We start from the raw sequence: 26,662 nt of genomic DNA, 5'->3' as shown, positions 1-26,662 counted from the left end.
TCAACTCCAGACCGGCTGCTCGTCACCTAGCGGCCTGTGCGAGAATCCGCGGACACAGGTTCAGAATCAGTATAGCATGCGCTTTAAATTTTTGTCACTCGTGCACTGTTAAATGGAGTCTCTTGCATTTTTGTTTTCTAATCGTCGTGACGCCGTCGTACGGAGGGCAAAACGTAATAAAGGAATGTAGAAAGAGTTCTGTGTTCCGTCTTATGTGCCCTCTCGCAAGACAGTTTACACAGTGTCATTCTGTCGTTTCCCGAGGGAAGTAGACGACACACGCCACGGAAATGCATCTACAGATTTAAAATTAGCCCTTCGAAAAACGTGACAGAGATCATGGCTGTTTTTTCGAATCATATCACTCGAGATGAATTCATCGTCAGCTTACCTTGTCCCATAATCGTTTTATGATCGCGATTTGGTTTTGTTAGAAAACCGTCATTGACAGCCGAAGTTGTCCTATGGTTATTAGTAATCCTGGTTTTAGAACTGTTCTTGATGCTGACCCTCGACGAGTAAGCCATGTGAATCTCGCTCAGCGTGGCTGCATGTCAAAGGGATGATGCTCGCAGGTCTGGGCCGACGCATGGGGGCCAAGTTGGCGATGAGCTGATATGAGCGGCAGTCGTAGGTAAAGTATCATTTGGTGAAATTCTGCGGATTTATGTTTGACGGGTTCTCCAATATCCTCTCCCTCCGAACCCCACACTCCTCACTGCTTACCTCTCTTTTAATTCAATCTTGTTTGGAACCTGCAAAAAGAAGTTGCAAACTAGCCGCGCTACGTTATGATGCGCTTCTCGACCTTGCCGGGTTCGCACAATACGCAGCTGACGGTCATCAGGTTGGTCCGTGAAAGTTAGCACGAGCGCAAATCAACTGCTTGCGTTCTCCTGAATAAAAACAGTTGTTTACCTTCTTGTGCTGTCATGCATGCCACTGGGGTTTTCAATGAATATCCATGTGAAGGCCGCTTGTTCCACAATATACCACGTGGTTCAATGCCGACGCAACTCGGCCACCACAGAAGGCGTTATATTATGGTTCTGGAATTCTATGCGGGGAAGCTTCACTTACGGAATTGCGTATTTACAGCAAGTACTACAATCACTCCACTACTTCTCATATTATAATTTCGCGTTATTCTAATGATCGATTTAACCTGTTGCGTTTCATGAATGAAGAGTTTCAAAAATCAAGCGATTGTGAGTTAGTCGAGAGAAGGCGAAAGTGAAATTGAAGATGAATATGCATATGAATAGGAATATGCATGATCAACCCGGTGGAAACGTGGAAATAGACTTGATGTAGCAGTGAATAAATGCGGCACACAGGGATTTTTTTTTTTTTTCGGAAAGATGGTAAAGCGCGTGCATTGGCCTCCCGACGCGCTGAGCTCTCTGAAGAGGCATCTCTATCTTGAGAGCGACTTGGCGCAATCCAGGCTGCATTCTAGGAGTGTTTCGTTCCGCACATAGCTGCACAGAATGATGATTTCGGTGCGGTCGTCAGCGTTGTTTTTTTAGCCCGATCAGATAGAAGTACCAAGCCGCTATATTTCGTTTATCATAGACACCTTGAGTTTATATCCAAACCTAAATGTCGAAGCACAGCGCCAAGCGAAAGTGCCCGCGCGAACTCGAAGAGGAACAGCGTTGCCAGACACATAAGTTTTCCAGTGTTGCGAATACCGTTCGCGTTAAAGGTTTTGTTGTGTTGGTCCGGGAACACGTGGTCGTCCGAAAATATTGTAATTATTTTCAAAGCTTTGCCTTCATATAGCGTTGTGAAATGTGTATTTTTCATTCAGCTATTCTCCTAAAAGGACATGTCAAATTTTTTCTCCGAGCAAAAATTGATTGCACGTGCCTTGTTCTTTGTGGCTGGGTAGAGATTTGTTCTGTGGCAAATGTTCCTTGCATCGTTGATTATATAGGTGTAAGAAGTCTTCCTCCATTCAATTCGAGTTCGTCGTGTTCTTCTCGCCGGTATAGTTTGCCAGAATTTTATTGCGGTAGTGGTTTAACATCTTCGCTCGAAATCAATTATATTTTCTTTTTTTAAACAAACAATTATCTGAGTAGGCTGAATTTTTATATGCGTTCCAGAGGAAATCCTGTCTCGCGGCCGCCCTTAAGGGAGTCGTCGCTCGAGTGCTTCTCTTCACTCATTTCGTATATGAGGTCTGAGTGTACATGTGAGGAGGTGGGGGGCGCGATTTAATTATGCCATCTGTGAGGTAACTATTCTCGTTACAGGGCACATAGCTAAAGTAAAAGCGATGGACGTAAGCAGAAACAGGAACTGATGAACGGAATTCAGAAACGCCTCGTCTGGGCACCGGGTATGAAGGCATGGGAATAGAACGAGTGCACCCATAGCGCTACCTGCGTCTCCTCTCCAGGGAATCAACCCCTCCATCCCCCCCCCCCCCCCCGTGCAACCTACCTCGGCCTCATGGCGACATAATACAATACTGCAGGCTCTCGCAGAAAATATTCGCCCCCTAGTCCAAGGGATCTCCAAAGCGATAGAGGTTAGATGGCGACTCTCACAGACGGGAACCTACAACTCATGACAATAGCCAGTTTAAAATTAATACACTCCGGGCTCTGCGTTCACAAATGCAATCCTTTCGAGAAGAAAGCAAACCTGCCGCACATGATGTGGATCTGCCCAAACAAATCATCTGATGACCCAAACGCAGTGTCACCTGTTTAGGGACGATGGACTGCCCTGTCCAGCTCCGGACTCGATCGAGGCTTTTGTTTTTATTTGGAACAATAATTTTACAATACAATATGCACTAAGATTTTGGACCCATAGCCAAGAGCTAGTGTCGGGTCCATACACAATACAATACAGTGCAACATAACGGCAGCACGCGAAAACACACTCTCTCTCTCTTTCGGAAAGGGCTTTCGTAACAAGAACTGACAATGGCAGCAGCCGCTGGAGTCCCGGTCTAAGGACATCAACCACACATCACCCTCCGTTATCTGCCAATAATGATTTTTTTTTTTTTCATTCAGTCGGAGCACAAACTGGTACAGTAGTAACGAAGGGTTGGGGATGGGGAGAAGGAATCTGAGGAAGTTTCGGATGAAACTACTAGTAGGTCTCAACATCGCTTGTCATTTCGCCATCATACATAAGGTAAATGCACTCAGTGAATGCATCCTCCAGCTTTATTTTTTATGTGTTGTTATCAAACAGTAAATCAGCTTTGATAAATGATAACGTACAATGAAGAGTTGAAGAATATCATCTTGATGGTGCCAAAAACTAGGAAATATTGAGGGACGTGGAGAAGCAAGAATTCACCAAATGTGTGGATGTGTCGTATGGGCGGTATAATCACTGGATGCTTATTGCTTGGTTAAGCAAAGTATATTCCGAACTGTCGAAGGGAACAACGCAGAAGAACTAGAACAGCATTCAGTACTTTTGACCGACACTTACGGGAGATATTAGCAAGATAGCAAATAATACCGCTCCCCCCTCCCCCCTCCCCCCTCCCCCCCTCTCCACCCCCCCCCCCCCCAAAAAAAAAAAAAAAAAAACAGAATGCGTAAATAATTATTGTACTCTTCCAGGAACATCCGACAGGTTGAAAACCAAGAATCTAACATATAAACGCAACATGGTTGCAGTGACCGCGTAATTAGTGATGGATGGAAGAGATTGTAAGTGTAGCGCCATGAGGAAAATGATAGTGTGATATGCACGTAGCTGGAAAAGGCATTTGCCCAACACTGACATTTTCGAGGCTGGCCATGATCAGAGTTACAATGATGGCGAGGACACCATGGATAAAAACTAAATAAAGGGAGCAGAATAAGCGGAGCTGCGGTGCTTTTTTGCCCCATTGCGCGAAGCCACTGCAATACAGCTGTCACAGCCACAAACGGCGCCACCACGCAACGGGTGCATGCATTCAAGTCAACATTTATGAAATTGCTTCTCGTTAAATGTTTGGCTAGAGCGCACCCGTTGCCATTGGTTTTTGATAGTCGCACGATGATGTGACGTCACATCATGAATGTCATTTCAACGTGTACATTTGTTATAAGGTGGCCACGTCACTTGGAGACAGCTTTTTGCTAATAGAGAGTGACAATTGACGCTGTCGGCTGCGGAACACTCTGTTCTGGAGGTATTGATGTAAAAAAAAAAAAATCAAAACTAAAACAAACAAATATTTCGCTATTAGGAAAAAAGGTAGTGAGCTTTCGTTCAGTTTTAATTTGACATGACATGGCAGGAGCAGAAGAATCGATTGATAAATAATTGTCTCCTGAAAAAATAAAGGTAGTGACCTTTCGTTCCCTTTTATATGCCATGGCGCGACAGAAACAGAAAAATTGATTGAGCGCGTGTTTTCAGCGAAGTGATTCAAACGCGCAGAGTACTATCTTCTTCTTTTGGGCAGTGAAAGTGACAAAAAACAAACAAAACAAAACAAAACAAAAAACAAAGACGAAGAAACGCTTTCAGTTTTCGCCGCATGGCAATCTTGAGACGCAGTCCCATTTTTGGTTAGTCCAGCGAGTTTTGGCTGCGTCCAACTATCTAGCTGTTTTTAGCTCCGTCTTACCAGGCAGGATAATTAGCGAATGATGACTTTACGCAGTATCCGACTTAGCTGTCCGTTCTTTAATATTCGTTCACGATTTTTCAAATAATGCGCATGTCATAATTAATGATAATAATTTGGTCACCAAGATTTCATTTTTTGCAAGAACACAGCATCACGACAGTTGGATTTTATCCCTTGTTAATTGGGTAGCGCCACGTTGCTCAGAGACTTCGAATTTCCCGGGAGTCCACGTGCACTTAATTCCTGAGGGTGGCCAAAGTATGCAAAGGGCGATGCCGGCTCTCGCCAACTTGCCGCAAAAAAAAAAAAAAAAAAAGGCTGTTGCCAACATCTGCAGTCGTCATTTTATTTAGCACATCGACCTTATCGCGTAGCACATATCGTCTTTATCGGATAAGTCTAGCGCAACTTTATTGTGGAAAGAAAAATTGGGAGTAAGGAAGGTGGCCAGCGGGTGCACAGACCGACGACACGGTTCAGTTTAGGATGTCCAGGTCGTCAGTGCCTTTACTTCATTCCACGTGCGAAGTGATAAGCAGATATGCCCACATATTTCCAAATTATGATTTAATGTAGCCACATAAGTGACAGTCGGCGGTACCCATCGCGGCAACTGTACGCGATAGCCGCTCACATTTACGTCTACAGTTTGCACCATGAGCTAACTTTCGCATGTCCCAACGTCCAGAGAGCAAGTGAGGACAGGCCAAGCGGGGGAAAATCACTGCTTAAGACGATATAAAAGCTCCTTTTAAACCATTTCGCCCCAGATAATCCAAGCATCAGGCCAGCGGGAAGTTCCGATTGGAAACTGGCAGTTCTGTTGTGCTACGAACGTTTTTCAGAAGAAATTTTATGAACGAGGAGAACAAGACAAGCACTTTGGACGTACAAGACAGCAGTTTGACCCTCTTAGTGCACATTTTCTTTTCATATTTAGCATTATTGAGCCCAAATTACAACGTGCATGCACACAACCTACTGATATGGTACCGAGAAACAACGACTGATCTGAACAGCTGCGAAGTGAGCTATGAGGCGCAACCGAGGTTGAAGGCGCTTTTGCCTTTGGAAAATAACTCTGGCTGTTCCATTACTTTCAATTTTCTGAAAGGGATGAAACCCTCAGTTTCAGCTTATTACTGATCCTATGTCGTGCCAATTTCAAGGAGGAACTGATGAAATGACTGATACCATCAAATGTGCACTTTAGATCGTGTCTGTTGTGAATAAATAATTGAGCTGATGCAATGAACTCGACGTTAGACTTCAAACGTAGTGTTGTTAAAGAGGTCATGATTGCGTTATCACCCAATAAATCGACAGATCACCGATAATGGATGTATTAAAACACCTCAATCAGTGCTGTCTCTGCTCAAAAAGAATTGATCTTTAATGGGGTCCGGATGCAGCGGTTTCGACAGCACGCCGAATATGTACTCATTGCGCTGAGAAAGGAAAAGTAATGCCACTTTTCGCGCAGGTCGACGACAGTCATTAGCAGCTGGCCGTTTATGCGCTACAAAACAACGTGAGTGAAGTCCACGCACAATTTAGATACGGCATGTCTATGTAGGCAAACCTTGGCTCTATGTCCCGTACAAAGTTTTTGGACGGGTAGATGTGTCTCCCTCGTAGACCACACTCGAAGAGTGCCAGCTTGTGAGCACCAAGAGTCCTTCATTATGATTGCAATGTAGAAATTGAACGATCAGTAAATTGCTGCATGAACATTCGGACCCCCACATATCGTTGGCACATTCTTCGAACGTGCTGCGCACGTCATCAGCAGTTGGTATGCACACTGCGGACGGTTAAAAAGCGCGAACTCTTAAAAACGTAGAGAATAAAAGAAAACAGCACGTTATAATAAATGCTGAAAAGGCGTACAAGGCCACCGGACGCGTGGTTACATACGTTATCAGGGTTAGTGAAAGAAAGGGAAATTCACTTGAGATATAGACGGCTGAAGTACTGTACATATGACATAGAACATGCGATAACTATTACTGAAGGCTTAGGAGGTATTTAAGGGGTTTCGTGGCTTTAACTTCGAAGTATTTGCCTGGGCACGAGGAGAGGCACACTGGGGAACTCAGTGGTTCGTTGGCTCTACGTGGGTCGAACCACTGGGTGAAGGCGCGTTGACCTCGACAGGTTCAGCCCTAGTGTCGACAATGGCCACTACGGTTTCCGGAATGGCCGGACTACACGCAACTGCTCCGCCCTCAGCAGCCGAAGGTCCTAGGTAGGCGTGCCGTGGAGGCTTCTTCTTGATCGCCGGCTTGGGCGCCACGGTGACTGTGGACATCTTGCGCGGGCTTGGCCATGTGCTGTAGGTCTTACGCTTGGCGGCCTGCGAAGTGAAAACGATATCTGAAAAAGTTATCTAATCTGCATCGCTCGATATGTGTTACACTGGGTTCAGGTTAATATCGTAGCGTATCATTTTTTTTCAGGAGCGCATCATAACACTCGTGGGCCGAGCACTGAGAAAATATGACGACACACACGATACACGAGTGCTCTGTCATTGCGTTATTTCCGATTTCCATCCTCGTGGACTGCACGCTACTAAAAAATGGGGCAACACCAACCTGCCCGACAGTGTGTCCTATCTTAGTGAAAAGGCTGAAATAACTGAAGTGACAGCTGCGTTTAGGGTTGCAACTTGGAAACCTATACAGCTCATATAAAGCTATAATAAATTACAGTTGGCGCAAAAAGTTACCCGGAATTCACGGCCAGCAATAGTAAGCAGATGGTGGCAGAGTATGTTCTAATGTAGATAGTGTATGTGATTGCTGGTTAAAAGAAAAAAAAAATCACGACCCTTGTTTAAGAAGCGCGTCTAGTATTAACCCCCCCCCCCCCCCCCCCCCAACACACAATAAATGAAGGCGTTTGCGGCCAAATTTGTTTTCATTTTAGCGACAACAAACTTACCGCATACTTTATCGGTCCAAAATCTCGAAAGCATTTCATCATGGCTTGGCCAAGAAACATAAGGAAGGACATTAGGGCTATTATACAGGTCGCTACAGTCACATTGCTGTTGCCTGCGAAACGATATAAGAAATAGAAAGGAGAAATGCAGAATTAATATACTCGCAACCAGTTAGTCACTTTATTTATGTCTGCATTAAACCTAGAATAAAAGAATGCTTTAACAGCCAAGAATATTTTATCAATCAATCAATCAATCAATCAATCAATCAATCAATCAATCAATCAATCAATCAATCAATCAATCAATCAATCAATCAATCAATCAATCAATCAATCAATCAATCAATCAATCAATCAATCAATCAATCAATCAAAATTTTATATGTTCTCTCAAGGAGAAAAGGGGGTGACGGGTAAAAGCCGCTTGGATATATAATGCAAGAACTTGGGTTTTTACATTGATTGCCATATTGATCGCAATTTTAATGTATTAATTTTAGATATCTTGTTTTTGCCAAACGTAACCGAACGGAATGGTTAGTTTCTATGTTGTATATCAGAGAGCTTACGTCATCCATCAAGCTCTGAATTTTTGTCAAGCTATGAGAACCCTCGTCCTCACCTTGCAAATGCTTTTTGTTCTCAAGGAAGCCTCAATCGTTCCATTATACGAGTGAGAAATACACCATTCTGCCCGGTTTCTCTTGACATAGACGGTGTACGACTTAAAGTGCCACATACCGTGCGGGAAATGTCACATAAACTGTTTTTGTGCATACAGTAGTCGAAAAAGATGACCCTTCCACGAATATTCGTGGGTAACTTTATGATACTGCCTTTGCCGTTTCTACCCCTTCCCATCCCCTTCGCACCGGCACACACACGGACGAATGTGACGAATGTGCCAGTCCTTTCACTTTACCATACAGCCAGCTAAGGTAGCTGTGACGAAATTGGAAATCTGGGAAGTGAAGAAGCTGCATCACATATGATGGGCGATTCTGGGCGTTTCATAGCAAAGTGCATATTTATGTGCCCTTGTACCGCGGCTTGTGACAGCAGGTCACGAGCAAGCCACTTCAGCTGGTGGTTAGAGTATTCGAAGGAAATGCTCACCCGTTCTCAGGTAAAAGAAGATGGCGAGCGTAAACTGGAGGAGGATCAGGGAACCAATGACGAAATCGATGGCCGTTGCGTGGATATACTTGTTCGTCTTGGATGGGGTGTAGACGAAGTAGATGTTGTAGCGGTCTACACTGTGCTTGAAGCAAAGGTAGACCAGACCTGAGCGAACCGTCATTGAAACAATGGTGGTCGGTGGGCGTTTATGTTCACTGACTTTAAATATTATCTTATGGATAATGCGAATACTAATATTTTAAGGAATAATGACAAAGTGATCAACCGCCATTCCTTTTCTAGTCTGAGGGGACCAGTGATTTATGAAACACTATACGGAGAGGCCTCTAAAATAGCTGGGATGAGTACCATCCTTTAGGGTTTATCTACAATAGCTTCTTGGACTCAATAACAGCTCTCAATAACAGCTAATAGCAATAATAGTATTGGAGAAAAACGACGCAGCATGGTGCCCAGTTGCTGGCTGGTGCAAGTAAGACAATTGCAGAAAGCCAATTATAGATGTTGCAGCTACCAATGACCCCCCCCCCCCCCCCCCCCCCCCCCTCCAAAAAAAAAAGAAGCGCTAATAGCAGCGACAAAAAAACTATCACTATTGCACAATGTGCCTAATGCATGCAGGGATAAGCCATTACTTATTGGCTTTATAATAAAGTATTTTTGCTTTGTAGATGTAGCTGTTAATTTGCTGGAAAATTTAAAAAAGAAAAGGGGGGTGTCCACGCAACGTGAAAGTGAAAGCTGCCATTCATAAGTGGTGCATGAGAGGATAGAAAAAAATAACCTAAATATTTTGCAGACTACACAAACATAGCTACAGTCATTCATAATAAGCTGCATGCTTGTATCAAAGTAAACCAAAACGAAGTGGGGCTCAGACATGGTTCAATAAATATATTAGTATGCTCTTTTCTTCGGACACTTAACTCCTTATCTACCATTCTGGTCGTTCTCCCGCTAAAGCAACAATGGTAAGCAGTAATAAAACACAGCAATCAACATTGCGAATCCTAAAACACTGTCACCGTTTCTGCGTTCAAGGTATAACGTATCGGGATTTGGCATTTACACTTCAGGCTTATTAAGGCGAAAGCCTTATATGGCTCATGCTGTCGTGGACAAAATATGTCCCGCTTTTGCGGCGTTTTGATTGGCCGAGGCAGGATGACGTCACAGAGGTCTCGACCAACCACAGAGCATCACCACAGTATGCGCGAATATGTGCCTTATATGGCCATATGTCAGTCAATGATCAATTACTAATTGATGACTAATTAACATATATTTAACTAATTAATAGTTATTAATTGCTTGCGTAAATAATTAACCGCATAATTAATTGATTATATATAATTGCTAATTAGTGCCAGTTGCGTAGCAGAATGCGGCACTAAGGCTTTCGCCTTTCACTACTTTAGTCGCTAAAGTCCCTCGGTAATTTTTATACCTAACAGCGGAATAAAGCGCTCGGCGACGGCATCAGCAGGCGTACTTTTCTTACACAATAGCGAGGCTGTCGTCATATCGTCCCATTGCTCTTATTGCTCTCACTTGAGCTGTGAGACCCGAGGGCGCGAGTTTGATACCCATCACGGCGGCCGGGTATCGACGGAGGCGAAACGCGAGGCGCCTGTGTGCATTATGCGATGTAAGTGTACGTTAAAGAACTGAAGAAGCCCTGTTGGTCGAAATTTTCTGAGCGCCCCACTATGAAATCTCCCACAGCTGAGGGCGCTCTTAGAATACACTAAACCAAACCAGACCAAACCAAACCAAAGTTTTCGGACTCGGTATAAACATTCAACTCGCGACATTTTTTGCACGTGCTCCTTTAGGTGCAATGAAAACAGTGCAGAAGCCTCCAAGTTTCGCTCTGCGGGTATACAGCTGCGAACAGTGGTAGCGCACGTAACATAAACACGGATGTTCGAAATCAGTGCGTTACTCACACATTTAACTCTAATCATCTACAACGTGGCTTGAACTGACGCCATCGCCACAAAGCTTTGGCCGCTGGGGTTAGACTTGACTGCTTTTTCACCTGTGCCTAACTGCTGCGGAGAGCGCACTCGCTTGAAGGGGACGCTTTTTCCGCGTTTTGCTCGCGTTTGTGGCTTCACACACCCTACAGCCCTTTTAGCTTACCCAGGCAACGCGTTGCTGTTTTCTTATGGCCATTAAACGTCACCATTACGGATGTTCGCTTTTTCCACACCAATCGGAAACAGGCGAGAAAGCGCTCAAGTTAAAATGCGCACCATGCAGCAATCCTTAAACGCCGCAAAAGTACAAAGAGTCTCGCACCAGGTGGCTAACGCTTCGTGGCGCTGGAATCAGTCCAATACATGCAGTCGATCATCCTTGTTTAGTGTGCGGGTGGCTGTGTGCGCACATCATATGCAGGCTGTGCAAAACAAACACATGCGATATTTATGACATGAGAAATCTTGATACATCATGCGAATTTTTTTGTTTCAGCTGCAAAAGCAGTTAGGAGTCACTTAATAGCCGCATCAGTGACTCAGTTCCTATAGTCATTCTTCTAGCGAGCACCATGTCGTAGGTTCGATTCACGGCTAAGGCGGTCACCTAACGATGGAATAAAACAGGTTCATGCAGAGATCTGACTGCACGTCAAATATACCCGGAAGGTTATACAAGTGAAAACAAGAATACGCATGCGATGCGTTCAGGGGTTGCGCGAGTGACTGTGTACACCCAGGAAGAGCTCCGCTGCACTTACCGAAGGGCACGATCAGTGGACACGAGAGGCTGTAGATCATGGTAATTGCGAATATCAGGAGGTACCAGGCATAGTGGACGCCGAAGTGGAACTCGAACAGGGAAGCCTGCATAAGCGTAGTTCTCTGGTGATAAATTTGTGCACGATTTTAACCCCACGGAAATGAAAATTATAGTCCGTCGGGTGTTTTTTTTTTAATATGTACATTGCATACGAATCCCCACCGACCCAAAGACTTGCACAAAAAAAAAAAAAATTACATGGGGCATCCTTCGCACGTACATGTGCCATTTGGGAACCATGCTCGCGTTACAAAGGCAGCCAACTGTCTTTGAATCGTCATGCAAGGACCTATGCGAGGGATCTCAAGCGTGCGGTTGATGTCAGTCTAAAAGCGTTGCTAGGGGGTGCTGATGTGAACCGGTTCCCAGACGGTCTCGCTGTATTTTCTGTCGACATTTTCCGTCGCCATTTCTTCGTTAATAGCACTGAACACTGTTCTCGTTGCTACAGTAAACATATACATTCAGATCTTTAACGAAAGAAGCGTGAATCCAAATCGGGAAACTCCGACATAGGGACAAGTGAAACATGCCTCTGCTGGATTACGTGAAACACGGTAACTCAAGCCACCTTTCCGGGCTGAATGTTCGAAGCTATTTTGCACCAGAAGGAGCGCAGCGGGGTTTGCAGAGCCTCTTCCAAGCGCACATCCCTGTGAGAGCCGAGTGCCAGGCCGGGGGACGCTTCTATCCATTTTTACTAGTGGGTGTACGGCGGCGGGTTTCGAACGAACCACCTCCCGCAGCCGAGACGGACGCCCAAACCACTAGGCCACGCACGTATTTCTTCGAACAGTACACAAAGAAACCCTTGCAGAAATTCGAGTGGAACACGCAGAAATCCATAATATATGAAAAAAATATACAATATATTGATGGATGGTTGAGGCTTCATCACGCGATGACGGCCTTAAGATTAGTACCCCAGAAAGCACGCATAATGTGCCATATAAAGATATGTGGCGGCGTAAACATTTAGACCAAGTGCAGTAAGAAATGTGGTGCATTTTGACGGCAACTTGACATCATCCAAACATTTATATTAAAGTCCTTCCGTGGCCACGTCAGCAGCTCCTTCCATTTGTTCCGAGCAGACTATGTTGCCCGATTCCAAAAATCGTTATACTACGCATGAGGAGTTGCCTGTACGTTGCATTACATCGCTGTACATTCTCTACTTCTCACACGCTGCACGGCGAAGGTCTCGGCCTTGGAGCGTGACATGAACGTGTACAGGATGAAGAGGCAGAGCTGCGGGAAGCGGATGAGCTCCATGGTGGTGCCCACGAAAGAGGACGTCACGACGTAGTTTATGAAGAAAGCGCCGCTATCCGGCAAGTAGAGGCACCTGTGAGATAAAGTTCTTGCGGTTACTGTGAGAATGTATGAAGTTGTGATTTGAATGTAGACACAACTTCGTATTGTTGACCTAGGGTACGGCATGACTATATACACTGGTATGCAATGCCCAGTGGTACTAATTCAACAATTTTTGAGGCCTCAGCCTCACTTAACTAGCGCACTTGACATGACACTGATAGGGAGCGTAATTACGCGCACTCTCATGTGACTCTCGCAAAAGTGACCAATTTATTAGTGATGGGCATAGCTAAGAGCTAAAATGATTGAATTTCAGAAACAGCTTGATACAGGCTCAAGTTTCGTGTTTGCACCAGTTATTGAAACCACACGTGCAACAACCGCAGTTGTCGGTGAGGTTAGGGTCAGAACAGTTGAAAGATAACAGTGCACAGAGATACGGAGAGTATTAAGCAGTAGGAGACAAGATTAAGTCGCCACTGCACACTTACTTCCACAAATGGGTTTCGTTGGTCGGCTTGAGAACCCAGGAAACCAACACCTCGGCACTAATGAGAAAAAAAGGTTATGACAATCAGCTTTTGTAACATGCGTACAAGACTCTACGCTTGCAGTTTGTAAGCCTACCTGGGAAGACCAAGCGATGGCAGTATGAGAACCATGAACAGCAGGAATATAAAGATTTTCCTCATGACCCAGTGGTTCCTTGATGACCTGCAAGAGCGCAAATCTTGTAGTGTGCACTATAACCTTGCCGCGTGAGTATTTCAAGGTAAATTCAGAGAGATGTGCTGGTTATACAGATGCGAGATATGTCTTCTAGAAAGCCGGAATGTCTGTGTATTACCTGGTCCAGTGGGCTATGAAGACGTCGGACATTGTCACCATTGCAGGCATAGCCGCAGCGACAAGCCATAGCATCATGGTCGGCAGGAACTTTGACAGGAAAGGGTTCTGAAAAGTAAATAAGTACAGAAAGAAGAAGAAAACCACGTTTGTAGATTGCTCGCATCAGTAACTCCTTGTTTTTAGTAGCCTAGAGCTGGGGATTGTCTTTGTGACACAGACACAACTTTAGAAGGCCACCGTTTTCGATCTGTATCTAGTACATGCAGTAGATTCTGCAAAAATTCCGCAATGGTTTTAGGTTTGGAATTACAAGTTTTGCCCATGAACTGTGTAGCATGTCGCGATCAGCATACCAGGCATACCTCCTGTGGTACAATGAGAGATCAGAAAAATTACAGAACTGCGCTTAAGTCTGCTTAAGGACGGTAATGGCGAAATCCACCTTACAGGACTGTTTTCATTAACTATAGATTGTCACTTTCATAGCTATCATCATCATCCGCACTATAGCTACCATCGTAATAATGATTATCAACTAAATGCACCGCAATTGTCATCGTTACTATCGTCATTATCACTAATGAAGTGTTAGTGTCATCGCTGCTATCATCCTTATCATTATCAATAAATTCATCGCCATTGTGATCGCTACTGTCATCATTACGATAGACAAGGAGAATTAAGATGTGTCTCACGAGCCTGGCATGGAATAGTCGTTTGAGCGCTCGGCTAGCTCAGCTGAGGATCTGAGGGATGGTGGTTCGACTTTAGGTGAAGATAGATTTTCAGTGCGAAGGACGCTTTCTGGTCAGAATGTCTGATGACATTTTTGCTCACGCCAAGCGTAAGAAAAGAAAGGATTTCGCTTAAAAGCATAACAGCGGGCTGCGCTGCATATTTTGTATCGGGACTTTTGAGTATTACTCAATGGCGATTGCACTGTACTGCGACCATTACCTAGTGAACATGCTTGGTTCCTAACAGCGACACATTGAAGAATATTTTGACTGTGGATTAATATTTTCGTGGAGTCAAAAATTCAGACATTCAGAATTCACCCGCAGCATTCCATTATGCGGCGTCCCAATGCTTCAGCTCTGATTGTAGAATGTTTCACCACTTTGTTTTTTAATTTTGAGTTTTTTTGTTTTTGCCTATGTTCCACGGATTGCATATTTTAAGAACCTCAAATCATCGAAAAGATCAACAAAATGATTTTCATAGGCAATACACTGTCTTGTCGAAGCAACATGTGACGTGCTATTTCTTTGCGGTTGATAAAATAATAGAGAAGAGAGTTACCAGGTGCTCAGCCGAGGGGAATATGTGCTCCAAGTTGGAGACGATGATGAAGGGGGTCGTCAGGAAGAAGAGTATCAAAAAGAGCACGAAGTTGATGAAGAAGGAGCGGATGTACCAGGCCCACTTTCCTATAGAGAGGTTTTCCCTACGAAAAAAAAAAAAAAAGCAGCTAGCTATTGCGAAAGTAGTTCTGTTAAATTACGCCAGAATGTGTAGCATTACCGCCGAGGAAAACGCTGTCATAACCCCAGAATAATAATAGCAGCTTTAAATTATACATAAACGCTGTTGAAACAACGGAAACGAGGCGTCGATATCAAATAAAAGACGCGCACTCTTTCTGCAAGACCTGGAATGTTAATTTGGAAAGTTCAACTTGCCAAGAACAGCAAAGTAACAACTCAAAATATAGAAAAATGTAAATGTGCTACAGTTATATGGGGCGATATGAGTGAAACAGTTATTGAGACCTGCAGCCAACTGCAATGAGAGGAGCCTTTGCTTCAGAGAATTTCTGATGCTCTTCTGGACTTCCCTCGTCACCCTTACCAGAAGATATCGCTGGGAGGAGGAGCAAAGACGACCTTCCAGGAGTTGGACTTGAGTTCTTTGCTCACGCTGGAGACAGGTGTTGTGGCGTAACACTGGCACTGCGTTCGGTAGTCTTTGAAGACCCTAGGAAGTGGGGGAAGAAAAGGAAATTTTCGTCGACGTTTAGCCACACGCAACAGCTCTACTACATCTCTTCAGCCCATTGAAAGTGCCCACTCACGTCCCACAAAGGATTGGCTCAAAAGCTTTCTATGGCAGCCCAGCCACTATCTCAAGTGCGCCGACTCACCAGCCTACCTGGTAGCATCCCCACCGGCCAAAGGGGAACCGCTGAAGTTTTATGTGACATGTCACTGTGCCAATAACTTCCGCCCTGGATAATCTGATACCTATATCGCTGCAATGACAGGAGAAACGTGATTTGACCGAAATATATTGTCACGTCTGGGTAGAACACCAATGAGAACCTAGCGATAGATGGTTTGAATGGTCGACCAGAAGAAGTCTTGCGTTCACGCTTCTTTCACTTCCAGGCTCGCGCTTGTCGTCTCAGATGTCATCTTTTGCGTCGTCTTCTATATTCGTCATTTGCCCCCCTCCTCAGGAAGCATCGTCTCGATGAGGTCAGTCCGAGTTGTACGGCTTCATACGCACAACGTGGACGACGTCTGCTTGTTGCTGGCGTCGCTTTGATGTCGACACCTTGTCTGGCACCACCTCATAAGTGACGTCGGTTAAACGTCGCTGAACAACATAGGGCCCGAAGTATCGCCGCAATAGTTTTTCGGAGAGTCCACGGCGACGAATAGGAGTCCAAACCCACACTTTGTCGCCAGGTTCGTACATGACATGTCGGTGTCTCTGATTGTAGCGTCGTGCATCATGCTCTTGCTGATTTTTGATCCGCACACGCGCTAGTTGTCGAGCTTCCTCTACGAGAGGTACGGGGATCGATACCCAGCACCTCCACCAGTGTCACGTCTCGGTAGAACACCAAGGAGAACCTAGCGATAGATGGTTTGAATGGTCGACCAGAACAAGTCTTGCGTTCAAGATTCTTTCACTTCCAGGCTCGCGCTTGTCGTCTCAGATGTCATCTTTTGCGTCGTCTTCTATATTCGTCAATATTTTCTAGATTACTACTTTGAAGGCTGGTTTCTGAAAATCGAGTCGGTGTCTTCAGAACTTCAAAGGAAGTGCTGTGTACGCATGAGATGTATCATTTTCAGTAGCGTGTAGCAGGACGAGGACAGATCACGAAGGAAAAGCGAACGAACAAATCAGCGCTTGTTTGTCCTGTGTGTTCCTACGTGCTCTGCAGTTGTCCTGCTACGCGCTGCTGAAACTGATGGACCAACCAACCCGACACCTTAGCCTCATCATACATGGCAAAATTAATTCTGAAAATGAATTAAATTACAATATTAGTCACTTTGCTGAATGGCAGAAATGTAACTACAATGCATTACCAATTACTGCTCCCCAAAAGTAATTAAATTACATTACAACTACTCCTGCTGAGTAATTCAATTACTTTAAAATTACTCCCTAGTTTTTATCCATGCCAAAACTATGTAAAGCTAGTCAATAAAACAACTTCTCTGCAGGCGAGATGCACATATTTCGTCTTCTCGCCAAATTCTGTCCCAGACCACTGCTTGCTTGGCTGGTTTGTAGGGTTTTAACGTCCCAAAGCGACTAAGGTTATGAGAGATGCCGTAGTGGAAGGCTCCGGAAATTTCGACCACCTGGGATTCTTTAACGTGCACTGGCATCGTACAACACAAGGGCACGACGCTTAGGGAATGCCACTGCTTGCTCCCTACTAGCTTTGAACTCCGGCCGTCTTGCACCGTGCCCCTTCGGTGGCCCCTTGACGCCTTATATCCTGCTGCTTAGGGAATGATTGCAACAACGCGTAGGATAGCTAGCCGCACTGAGTGACCCGGCTACACAGGACACCTAAGGTCACAGACGCAGAGTTCTGCTCAATTCTGTCTCCTTTTGCAGATCCGTTACGCTGGCCCAGGCTTGCCGCTCGCCGTTCATGCTTTCGTGGCCTTCGACAGTGTTGTCTAGTGAAAGAGCAGTGGTGCACTCTAGTAAAAGTAATTTCGAAGGAAATTAATTACTTTTGCTGCGAAATTACTACTGAAAAGTAATTAATTGCATTACTAAATGACCAAACTGGAAAAATAATTCATTACATTATAAGTTACCGGAAAAAGTAATTAAATTACAGTAATTTCATTTTTGTAATTCAGTTATTGCCATGCCTGGTCCTCATAGTTTGCATATACTGTCATAACACAAGCAGTCGGCATTCGTGACATGCTTCTTGTGTTATAGTTTATACACATATGTCCGCGAAGCCTAGCAACGACTGGAAGCTGGAAGATTGGTGTAAAATTTCTGACACTAAGACCTTAGACAATAGTATGCGCAGAGAATACAAGGCGTGCAGACAAAAACCGGAGTCCGCAGTTATGTGTTTGCGCTCATGCGTCTGGTTCGCGTTGTGCATTCGTGTCCACTGTGTTGTGTCGAGCCAGGCCACGGGGCTACGATTAGATTAAGAAAGAATCTTCCGTGGTGCGAAAGCCTCCCTACAAAAACAGCCAGCCTGTGCAAGTGACCACAATACGCCGCCTTCTTACGTCATGGCCATATCTTCGGTCTCGAAGGTGATGAAGACGAAGCCGACGGGTTTCTCAAGAGCGTGCGCCCGTTCCTTCTCGACTTCGCGCAGGTACTCGCTCTCCTCGCGTGAGTAGTACTCCAGGGCATCTACCTGCGGCGAACAGCGAAGCGCGCTACAGATGGTAAAAAAAAAAAGAAGCTAACATATTGTTCTCTCCTTGAGCGCCATCACATTGCAAGCATTCCTTGTCGTAATGATATATCAAATAACTTTATTTGTAATCGTGTTTATTTCTCACGATTAAAAAATACTAATAACTTGTCTGAATTGGTAACAATAGTAAGCCTGACTTCAATGCAGCCCTTGCCCTTTCGCCACTCGGTTTTTAAAACTATAAGTGACGCACCACTTAAACATAATGCCCATACGGTACTCGCGGAGACTTCACTTGCGCAAGAGGGCCACGCTGGGATCTCTTATCAGAAGTGCTACCCACCATCTTGCATCCGCAGGCGTCTCCGAAGATCCACAGGCGGCTGAACTGGTAGGGGCGCATCTTAGGCCTCTTCCCCGTGGAGTTGATCTGGTTCTCGCACCACATACGGGCCTGCGTCGACACTTCCCTACCGAGACATAAAGCGCGATTGTTTAAGGCGTGCTCAGTTTATACGAGTTTAAGAAGGAAGACACGCAATAAGATAAAGACTGATACGTATTTCGCCATTTGTCAGTCGATACTTGTCGGCTGTACCAGCTAACAGAGGGACGACTAAGTAAGAAGTGGCACTTTAGGAAGCGCGAAAAACGCTTCAGTGCAGGACGAAGCGCACTTAAATATTTGCATTAATAAACGAAAAAAAGTGAGACTGCGTACTCAATGTACAGCTGCTAGCGTGGAATGCACTTCTTTCTGCGTGAATGTGTGTTCGTATCGCCATTTTTCTCTGTTTTCCGAAGGTATGGAATTATGTGCGATCAGTTTTCGTTACACCTATTTTGCCTCAAAGCCACTTCATTTCAACAAGCCGTAGCTCCAGGATACAAGTGTTGTGGAAGCCTGCCAAACACAAAAAGGCTGTAATTGGAGGTTTTTAGTATAAGCGGAGACCTGCTATAGTGCAGACACTTGCGCGAGGGTAGCCGATGCCCACCAAACTGGTAGTATACGTCACCCATATGGTAAGTGCTATGAATTAAAAAAAAAAGCTTTGGTATAATGTAGGCGTACTAGCTTAGACGCATTCTGGATTATGGATTACTCCCCCCCCCCCTCCCCCTCCTCTCTTTCCCTAGCCTTGATGTTGACCGGTTTGCAAAAGAGACGTCCAGTATTCTTATTACACGTCGCGACGAAAGACTCTGCTGTGCTGAAATTTTCGAAATCAGCTGGTGTCTGAAGACAAGTCAACGTGTGCAGGGCATATTAACAAAACATAGGCTACGATAGTATTTCCGACAAATTGTAAAAACATCTCCCAAATATTTAATAGCCAAAAAGTGGTACATATTTTCATTCTACTGGTTTTCATTTGCATCCGAAAATCAGATTTAGCTTTCCCGAGAGCTCTTGGTTTTGGTTCCCTTAAGATGATGCGTAACCGAGCTAATGTAGTACATGCACCATAAAGTATTCCGGTGCGTAGACGGTTTGCAGAAGCACCTGTTGCTGTCGAGGACCACCAGTTCCCGGATGTCGTAGGCGAACTTTATGTCCTGTATGACGCACTCCGGGTAGGCCTCCCTGTAACCATGCGGACACTTGTAATATTGCACATATAATCGCGAAATAAAGGTGAGAAAAAGTGGCTTCATTTCTTTTGCAGCGTCATTGCTCTTGTGTGGATTGAACCACAACAAGCATTCTGGCCGGAGGCTAATGTTTTGTACGCGCTGTCATTTTGTGGGATGAACATTTTAATTTCATGTTATACATAGTGTGTTGGTAAAGGCCAGTATGATCATAATATTGCGAGATCAGTACTACCATGGGAAACGCGTACTACACATCATGACTACCACCGTACTTCAAGAACTTCGCATTAACATGCCAATGGAATGCGTGAAATAATAATGGTGGTGTGGATAACGTTGCCACGATGTGACATTCCGCCTTTTCTCGGCAGCCGTCAATTAGCGAGTGATTTAAGCGCGAGATCAGCTCCAACAAAAATTGATAGATGTCATGGATAAGCAGCACTGCTGCTTTCTTAACCACGCTTGAAGGAGTTCGTGAAGTACAGCGCTACCTGAAATGCTGCCGGAAGGTATCGGCGTTGCAGTTTTTCCTGGGAACGCCCACGATCATGAGAGTCCTGCCAACCTGCGATGACGAAAGTATGGGATTCTTTCCATTATTTTTCCTAAACGAATTGGACGGCAAAATAGGGTTGATATTGCGAACCTCCCACGCCAAAACCATACGTCAAACTGCGCACCTCGAAAAGAAAGGGCTCATTCGTAGCTACTTACTATGAAATTGACGCCACCTTCCACTGAAAAAGTCTGTTATGCAGCTATCGAGCAGAAAAAAAAAAAAATCACCGCATATTTACCTTTCTAGTAATGTAAGTTTTGAGGCAAAGCTATGGTGCAAGGAGACACCGATGCGTGGCGGTGTGTTAACTTTAGGCAATGGAGCAGGAGGCCTTTTGTACCTCTGCAGGTAAATCACATTAGCTCTAGAGCGTGAATCATGACGTCACGGGTGACGTCAGTGAGCATGCACCAATTGGTGACTGGCACTCTGGTTAATCCTGCACGTAACGAATTGTCACAGACCACGATTGACGCCACTGCACTCTGATCAGTGGGCATGACGCGTTGCATACGGGACGTGCAACGCGAACGCAAGAACCAGTAACGTGCCCTTGCAAACTGCCATTGTAAAACTTTCGCAGTTTGGAGGCCCTTTCAGTACTACAGCTGCACGCGGAGATAACTGTTGCACTGCTGTCGGCAACGTGCTTGGAAGTCTCAAAGCGATGGGTTTCATACGTCGCCACACAGTAACTTGGCTTTGCCGGCAAGGCGTGAGCGTTTCTATTGCCACGCTTACCCTGCTCTCTTCAGGCCGGATGTGCAGCTTGGCCGAGAAGTGGCGCATGAAGAGCACGCCTAGCGGTAGGAACAGGAAGCTCAGGATCACGTGAACCCATAGGCTGGACGCGCTGCCGAGGTGACAAAGAAATGAATATTTGTGCAGCAATGTGCACTTCAAGTGATTTTAGAACATCAGTTTTCAGTTGAGTGAATATACGGAACGAAAATAAATCTGGAAAAAAAGTTAGCAGTGGACAGCGCGAGCGATAGCTATGAAAGACTTATCTCTAAAGAAATGACAGTGGTTTGGTTTGGTTTGTGGGGTTTAACGTCCCAAAGTGACTCAGGCTATGAGAGACGCCGTAGTGGAGGACTCCGGAAATTTAGACTACCTGGGGATCTTTAACGTGCGCTGACAATGTCCGAGCATGTAATGTGAAGGTAAGGTAATTGGTGGTTGGATCAGGTGGGCGGACGAGATTGTTGGACCGTAGCGAGATATGAGAGATGCCTCTTTCCTGTAACGGGAGTGATTAGGCTGATGATAGCAGAGGACGCCTCTCTACCCCTCCCTCTCCCCTTGCCAAAGAAAACGTATACGCGCATGTAATATGAACCTAACTCTACAGATGGCTTGGGAGCGCATCGCTATTGACCAGGAAACAAGAAAGCAAAATCTGATAACTGATCCACTTTTGTTATTCGAATCAGGTAAACCTCTCAGTTTAATATGACCGACGATAGCATTAACGTGATGTAAAATATCTATTAATAGTCAATAGGGGGTACTTCACAGTGTGGAATAAAATGTTCAACTTACTTGGGATCCATGTTGTTGAGGGTCGTGTGGACAAACTTCCTCGCGTCTCCCTCTATGGAAGAGAATTTTCGCCGTGTTAGGCTGTATGCAGGCAGAATACATGTGTGGGAAAGAGGTTTTAGTTTTACTTTTAGCGTTTTATTAAATAAGAGGATGGGGGGTGGCTACAAGCGGCCATGAAGATGAAGCAAAAAGTGTGGGTTTTGAGCCAAGACAATAAGTTCACGCTATTATTCTTCTGCATAGCAAAGAATCAAGAAGAACTACTAAACTGTAGCTCTCACACGACAAGGGAGAAAGGAAATATTTTTGCCTCCCCCTCCCCTGCCCCCGGTGACAGTGACGAAGTGTCTGTGGTTCCGCGAACCTATGTCCCCGAAGACGTGTATGGGTAGGATGAGGCCGACGCAGCAGAGGCACACGATGAGTACGAGAACAATGATGTGCCGCTGGAAGGTCAGGTACTGCACCGCGTCCGGGCCGTTCTTTTTCAGGATGTGCCGGTCCCTGAACAGAAAGAGAACAGCACTCCCTCAGTCTAACCATTGTCGCCGCCGTCGCTACCATCCTCTCCGCCAGCCCAGTTACGCCCGCTTTTAAACCCCGTGAGCCATGTTTTGTGCCGTCGGTCGCCATTCTCTTTGATTATTTTCTGATCTCATCTGTCACGTCTCTCTACCACCCTTCACAAAGATTTTCTCTCTAAACCACTAATGGCTACCTAGCTCAACATAACATGTCCCACTAATGTTCTTGGTGAGACATGGCGCACAGATATGTCAAACAGAATAATAGTCGGCCATTTTGACATTGGATAAGAAGAAACCTTAATGCCCTTGGATATGCAGGACAGCGTCCGTTCACGCAAAACCGAAGATACTAACGGTGTCTCAACAACTGTCTACCGATTTCGCAAACATCGGCAAATAGCCCCAATAACCCGCTGTGCTACGTCTCAAAGACAAATCGTCATATGGGGAGAAAAAGACTCAGCTAAGACTTCGGCTACTACTTGTTTATACAGTTATTTTGTAAATGATCAGTTCTATTCACCGGCAAGCCGCGAACTAGTTTTACTTCCGAACAATAAAATGCTTCTGGCCTTTTGTTGTGGTATCGTCATTGTAGTTCAGAGCCACAGGTTGCTTTTTAGATGTGTCGCTAAGTTACCAACGGTTAAAGCAAACCTGCCAGCCGTCATGTTCCTGAATAAAACCGCCTTACAAACGCGATGAGGTAGTGACGGACTTACTTGATTAAGAAAATCGACCACACCCAGCTCAGCAAGCCCTGAAAAAGAATACGCGAATTTATCATGATGCCGAGAACCTTAACAATTTATTTAAAGCAGAAAAGAAACATCTGGACATTTTAGAACTGTGCCGGAGACCTCAAAATTTGAGCCTTCTAGTACCTTGTCCCCCCTAGGGAGTATACAGTCTAATATAAGCTGATCGTTTGTGACCACTTGTGATCTAATAGCATCAGTACAAAATGTTTCGCAGAACTAATGAATCCAGTAATAATTCGCTGGATATCATTTCACGTGTGAAGAGCTAATTAGCCTGCTGAAGCTTTCAAGTCTCACTGAGGTGTACCTTGTGGATAACGTTGGGCCGTAGCGCTGTTCATTGTTCGCGTTCACTTTGCTTTTAAAGGCTTGGACATCTCCGCTAGGAACAGCGAAAGTTTACATGAGAAAATCGCTGCTTACGGTTTCGTTTCGAATGACCGTCTCTAGGGACTCAAGGCTTTCGTCGTCCTGTGGATCCATCCTGTTCCCATATATAAGTTGAGACCACCTGAAACAAAGGCAAAATGTGTGTGTGTTTTTTTAACGGGCGACGAAGCGGAAATTAAATTAATCTAGGAGACGATAAATTCAGGTTGTCCTTCCTGGGTAGATAACAGTGTTCAGATAACAAAGATGCAGCTTCCACTGGAACTGGAGCTTATAAGCAAAAAAAAAAATAAAGTAAGAAAGATCAAGCAATGAAATACGCGTGTTGTCGCTCCATCCGTTTTCAGGCTCCGCTGTGCCCACAGAAATTGGGTCGCTGATCCCCGAGCCCAGGAAACACCGTCGTTCAGCTCTGAGCGATGATGACGGAGTCGTTTTCAGCCTTGACGTCATAAATTTGAACCAAGCGGAAGGACAGAAAGCATTCTATTTCTAAATTAAAATTTCTTGGCGATAAACGTATCTTTTGCTTGCGAGACAAACATCAGAATAGCCAGAAAAAAGCCTAGGTTATTGCCTAGCAAAAAAATTGGGCGCCGTTGTATACTTAATATTACTTACTGGAAATGTACAGCCTAATCAGATAAAGGCATAATATCTCACTTTTGCTCGTCCTTGTGCAGCAGGGCCAGCTTGCTGTAATTCTTCGCAGTTCGATTGAGTACGCTGTATAGGGTAATCAGACCCTGCAAGGAAAAGGTACCTTTTATTCGCACGTGCAATGAGGGATTTTTATACGGCGTGTACATTATACTGATACTTCGATAACAAATACGTTGCTTAAATATTCGTAAAGATGCACTTTACGAAGTCAAGCCTTGGAGGTACCGACCGCTTCATTATTTTCTGCCGCCGCTGCCTAACCGTGGCTACGAAAGTCTTCGTAGATATTGATACGCGGCCAGAAGGTTAGTTCAAGAAACACAACGGCTGATCACTTGTGTGAATGTTCTGGCAAGCGCCAACCTTTTCTTAGCACCAACTAACGTTGCTACAGCTTCGTCTTCCTTCTGTCTCTCTGTTGTAGATCGTCGTGTACTTCAACGTTCAGCGACGCAGGGCACATATTTAACAATATCTATACACTTCGTCGTATGTTTACGTGACGCCACCAACATATCTGTAGCCTGTTTCTTTTTTCTTTCACAGAACGCTCTGTTTCAAGTGGTATTAGCTCCCACTGATGAAAGACAAGAAGAACAAAATACAATAGGAATAAACTCGGAAACTAGTGCGTACTGCTAGTAATATAGATTTTTTTTTAGTATATTACAGTAAAATGCATATCTCTAATTGGGAATAGGAAATATCTAACCTGTATATTTCAGACGCCTTATTTACGCCAGTATGACACTATTAGCCACAAGCGCTGTAGCTCACTCTTAGACTTCTACAGATTTCCTCTTGTGCCGATTCGAATACAAAAAACTTCAGGCCGTTCGCCATTCCCAAGGATGGAGAACTGACGAAGACAGCGCGCGAGAGCTCCACTGCACTCCCATGTGGCCCGTCCAGAGCTCACGCCTGAAAACACATGGTTATCAGTGTATTATGTTAGTAGCAGTAATTGCCAACTTAACGGTAGACGACTTAACCGCGTCGTGAGGCAGAGAAGGGAGGAGGAAGCGACAATGAGGCTCCACACGGGAGCGCCGCGGACTGAGTTCGACGACCTGTGTTGTATTTTTTTTTTCGCACATTTATACTGCAGTCGCATAGCTCGCTGATGTTTTCGCGTTTTGTCTTCATCAAAGTGCGGTCACCTTGGCCGGGATTTGATACCACGGCACTGGCCAGAGCTCAACTGCCGAACAGGAGCGGGTGCGGTGCTGGTCCACAGAATGGGACCCTGTTGAGACCATGCTGACCACGCGCTTCCCAGATCACATTGGCACCATGCCCCATGCTTACACTGATAGCATACTTTAGTAGTAGAAAGTAAACTTGAGAGTTTCTGCCTACGACATGTGGCAACGCGCTATTTATCTCACGGGTGGCCCCGCCACCCGGGTGCGGTTGTGAGTGCAAAACATGATGCTGTGAAACAATGACGCCAAACAAAACAGTACAGAACACACACACACACACACACACACACACACACACACACACACACACACACACACACACACACACACACACACACACACACACACACACACACACACACACACACACACACACACACACACACACACACACACACACACACACACACACACACACACACACACACACACACACACACACACACACACACACACACACACACAAAACTCCAGTGCTTTGATAAAACAGCGTACAGCGTTGCGGGACGAGTTTCCCTGCTTGCTATTTTGTCATGGCTGCCTGTTATAAAAAAATAGTCGTGGTTTACCTCTGGTTAACCCTAGTTGAATTGTGGAAGCTTCTTTTGCCTGCTACATTACTCCCCTACGTGCCAGCGTGTCGTAAAGGTAACGAGAATGCAAACGGTTCCGGCAGGCTAATTCTGATATCATCCTCCCGTATGAAAGGAGCGATCCGAGTTGGCAGCTCCTGCCCGTGGCATAGAGGTGACGTGAATTCAAACGTCATGGCAGGCTGATTTTTCTGTCAGGGACCACGAACACTGGCACGGACACGGCACACAGCGACGAGCAGTTAGACCTGGCGTAGTATTGCTTTCACAATAAAACGAAAGTTCAGGTTCATGAAGGGAAAGGGAAACGATATGATATGTAATAAGGTTTTCCTACTCACCACCCACATGACGAGGTTGATGACGAGGTTCTCGGGAATGCCCTGGTAGCCGGGGGCCAGCGTTACCGTGAAGTTGCCCTTCTTGAAGAACTTGCACTTGATCGCCTGGCGCTCCTCGAAGAGAACGAACTCATCGCTCTGCCACGGCTTGTGAGTCAT

General features: G+C 45.2%; 1 protein-coding gene across 1 annotated transcript; it reads right to left on the bottom strand.

The window, feature by feature from the left end:
* Tmem63 (transmembrane protein 63) lies at positions 1-26,662 on the bottom strand. The gene is made up of 24 exons (XM_084584380.1): positions 26,504-26,662; positions 24,365-24,447; positions 23,735-23,822; positions 23,273-23,310; positions 22,388-22,527; positions 22,021-22,072; positions 21,217-21,328; positions 20,408-20,481; positions 19,822-19,902; positions 18,658-18,784; positions 18,178-18,311; positions 15,518-15,643; positions 14,969-15,113; positions 13,665-13,771; positions 13,445-13,531; positions 13,309-13,365; positions 12,683-12,845; positions 11,436-11,541; positions 8,669-8,836; positions 7,550-7,662; positions 6,734-6,959; positions 5,586-5,662; positions 727-755; positions 1-34 (listed from the first exon to the last, which is right to left on the bottom strand). The coding sequence occupies exons 1-24, from the start codon at positions 26,660-26,662 to the stop codon at positions 1-3; spliced, it is 2,526 nt and encodes an 841-aa protein (XP_084440506.1).

Source organism: Amblyomma maculatum, chromosome 11 (genome assembly GCF_055883805.1).
Source record: "Amblyomma maculatum isolate TAMU_Amacu chromosome 11, ASM5588380v1, whole genome shotgun sequence".
NCBI classification, from domain to species: domain Eukaryota; kingdom Metazoa; phylum Arthropoda; class Arachnida; order Ixodida; family Ixodidae; genus Amblyomma; species Amblyomma maculatum.
This window is presented reverse-complemented; position numbering and strand designations above follow the sequence as displayed.

Bases quoted from the DNA above. Each gene is read 5' to 3' on its own strand.
- Tmem63 (XM_084584380.1), bottom strand. From the start codon at position 26,662: ATGACTCACAAGCCGTGGCAGAGCGATGAGTTCGTTCTCTTCGAGGAG. The intron at 13,532-13,664 runs GTAATACACAGA...GCGCTCTTGCAG, and splicing joins TTCATAGCCCACTGGACCAG to GTCATCAAGGAACCACTGGG. The intron at 7,663-8,668 runs GTGAGCATTTCC...ATCGTTTCGCAG, and splicing joins CTTCTTTTACCTGAGAACGG to GCAACAGCAATGTGACTGTA.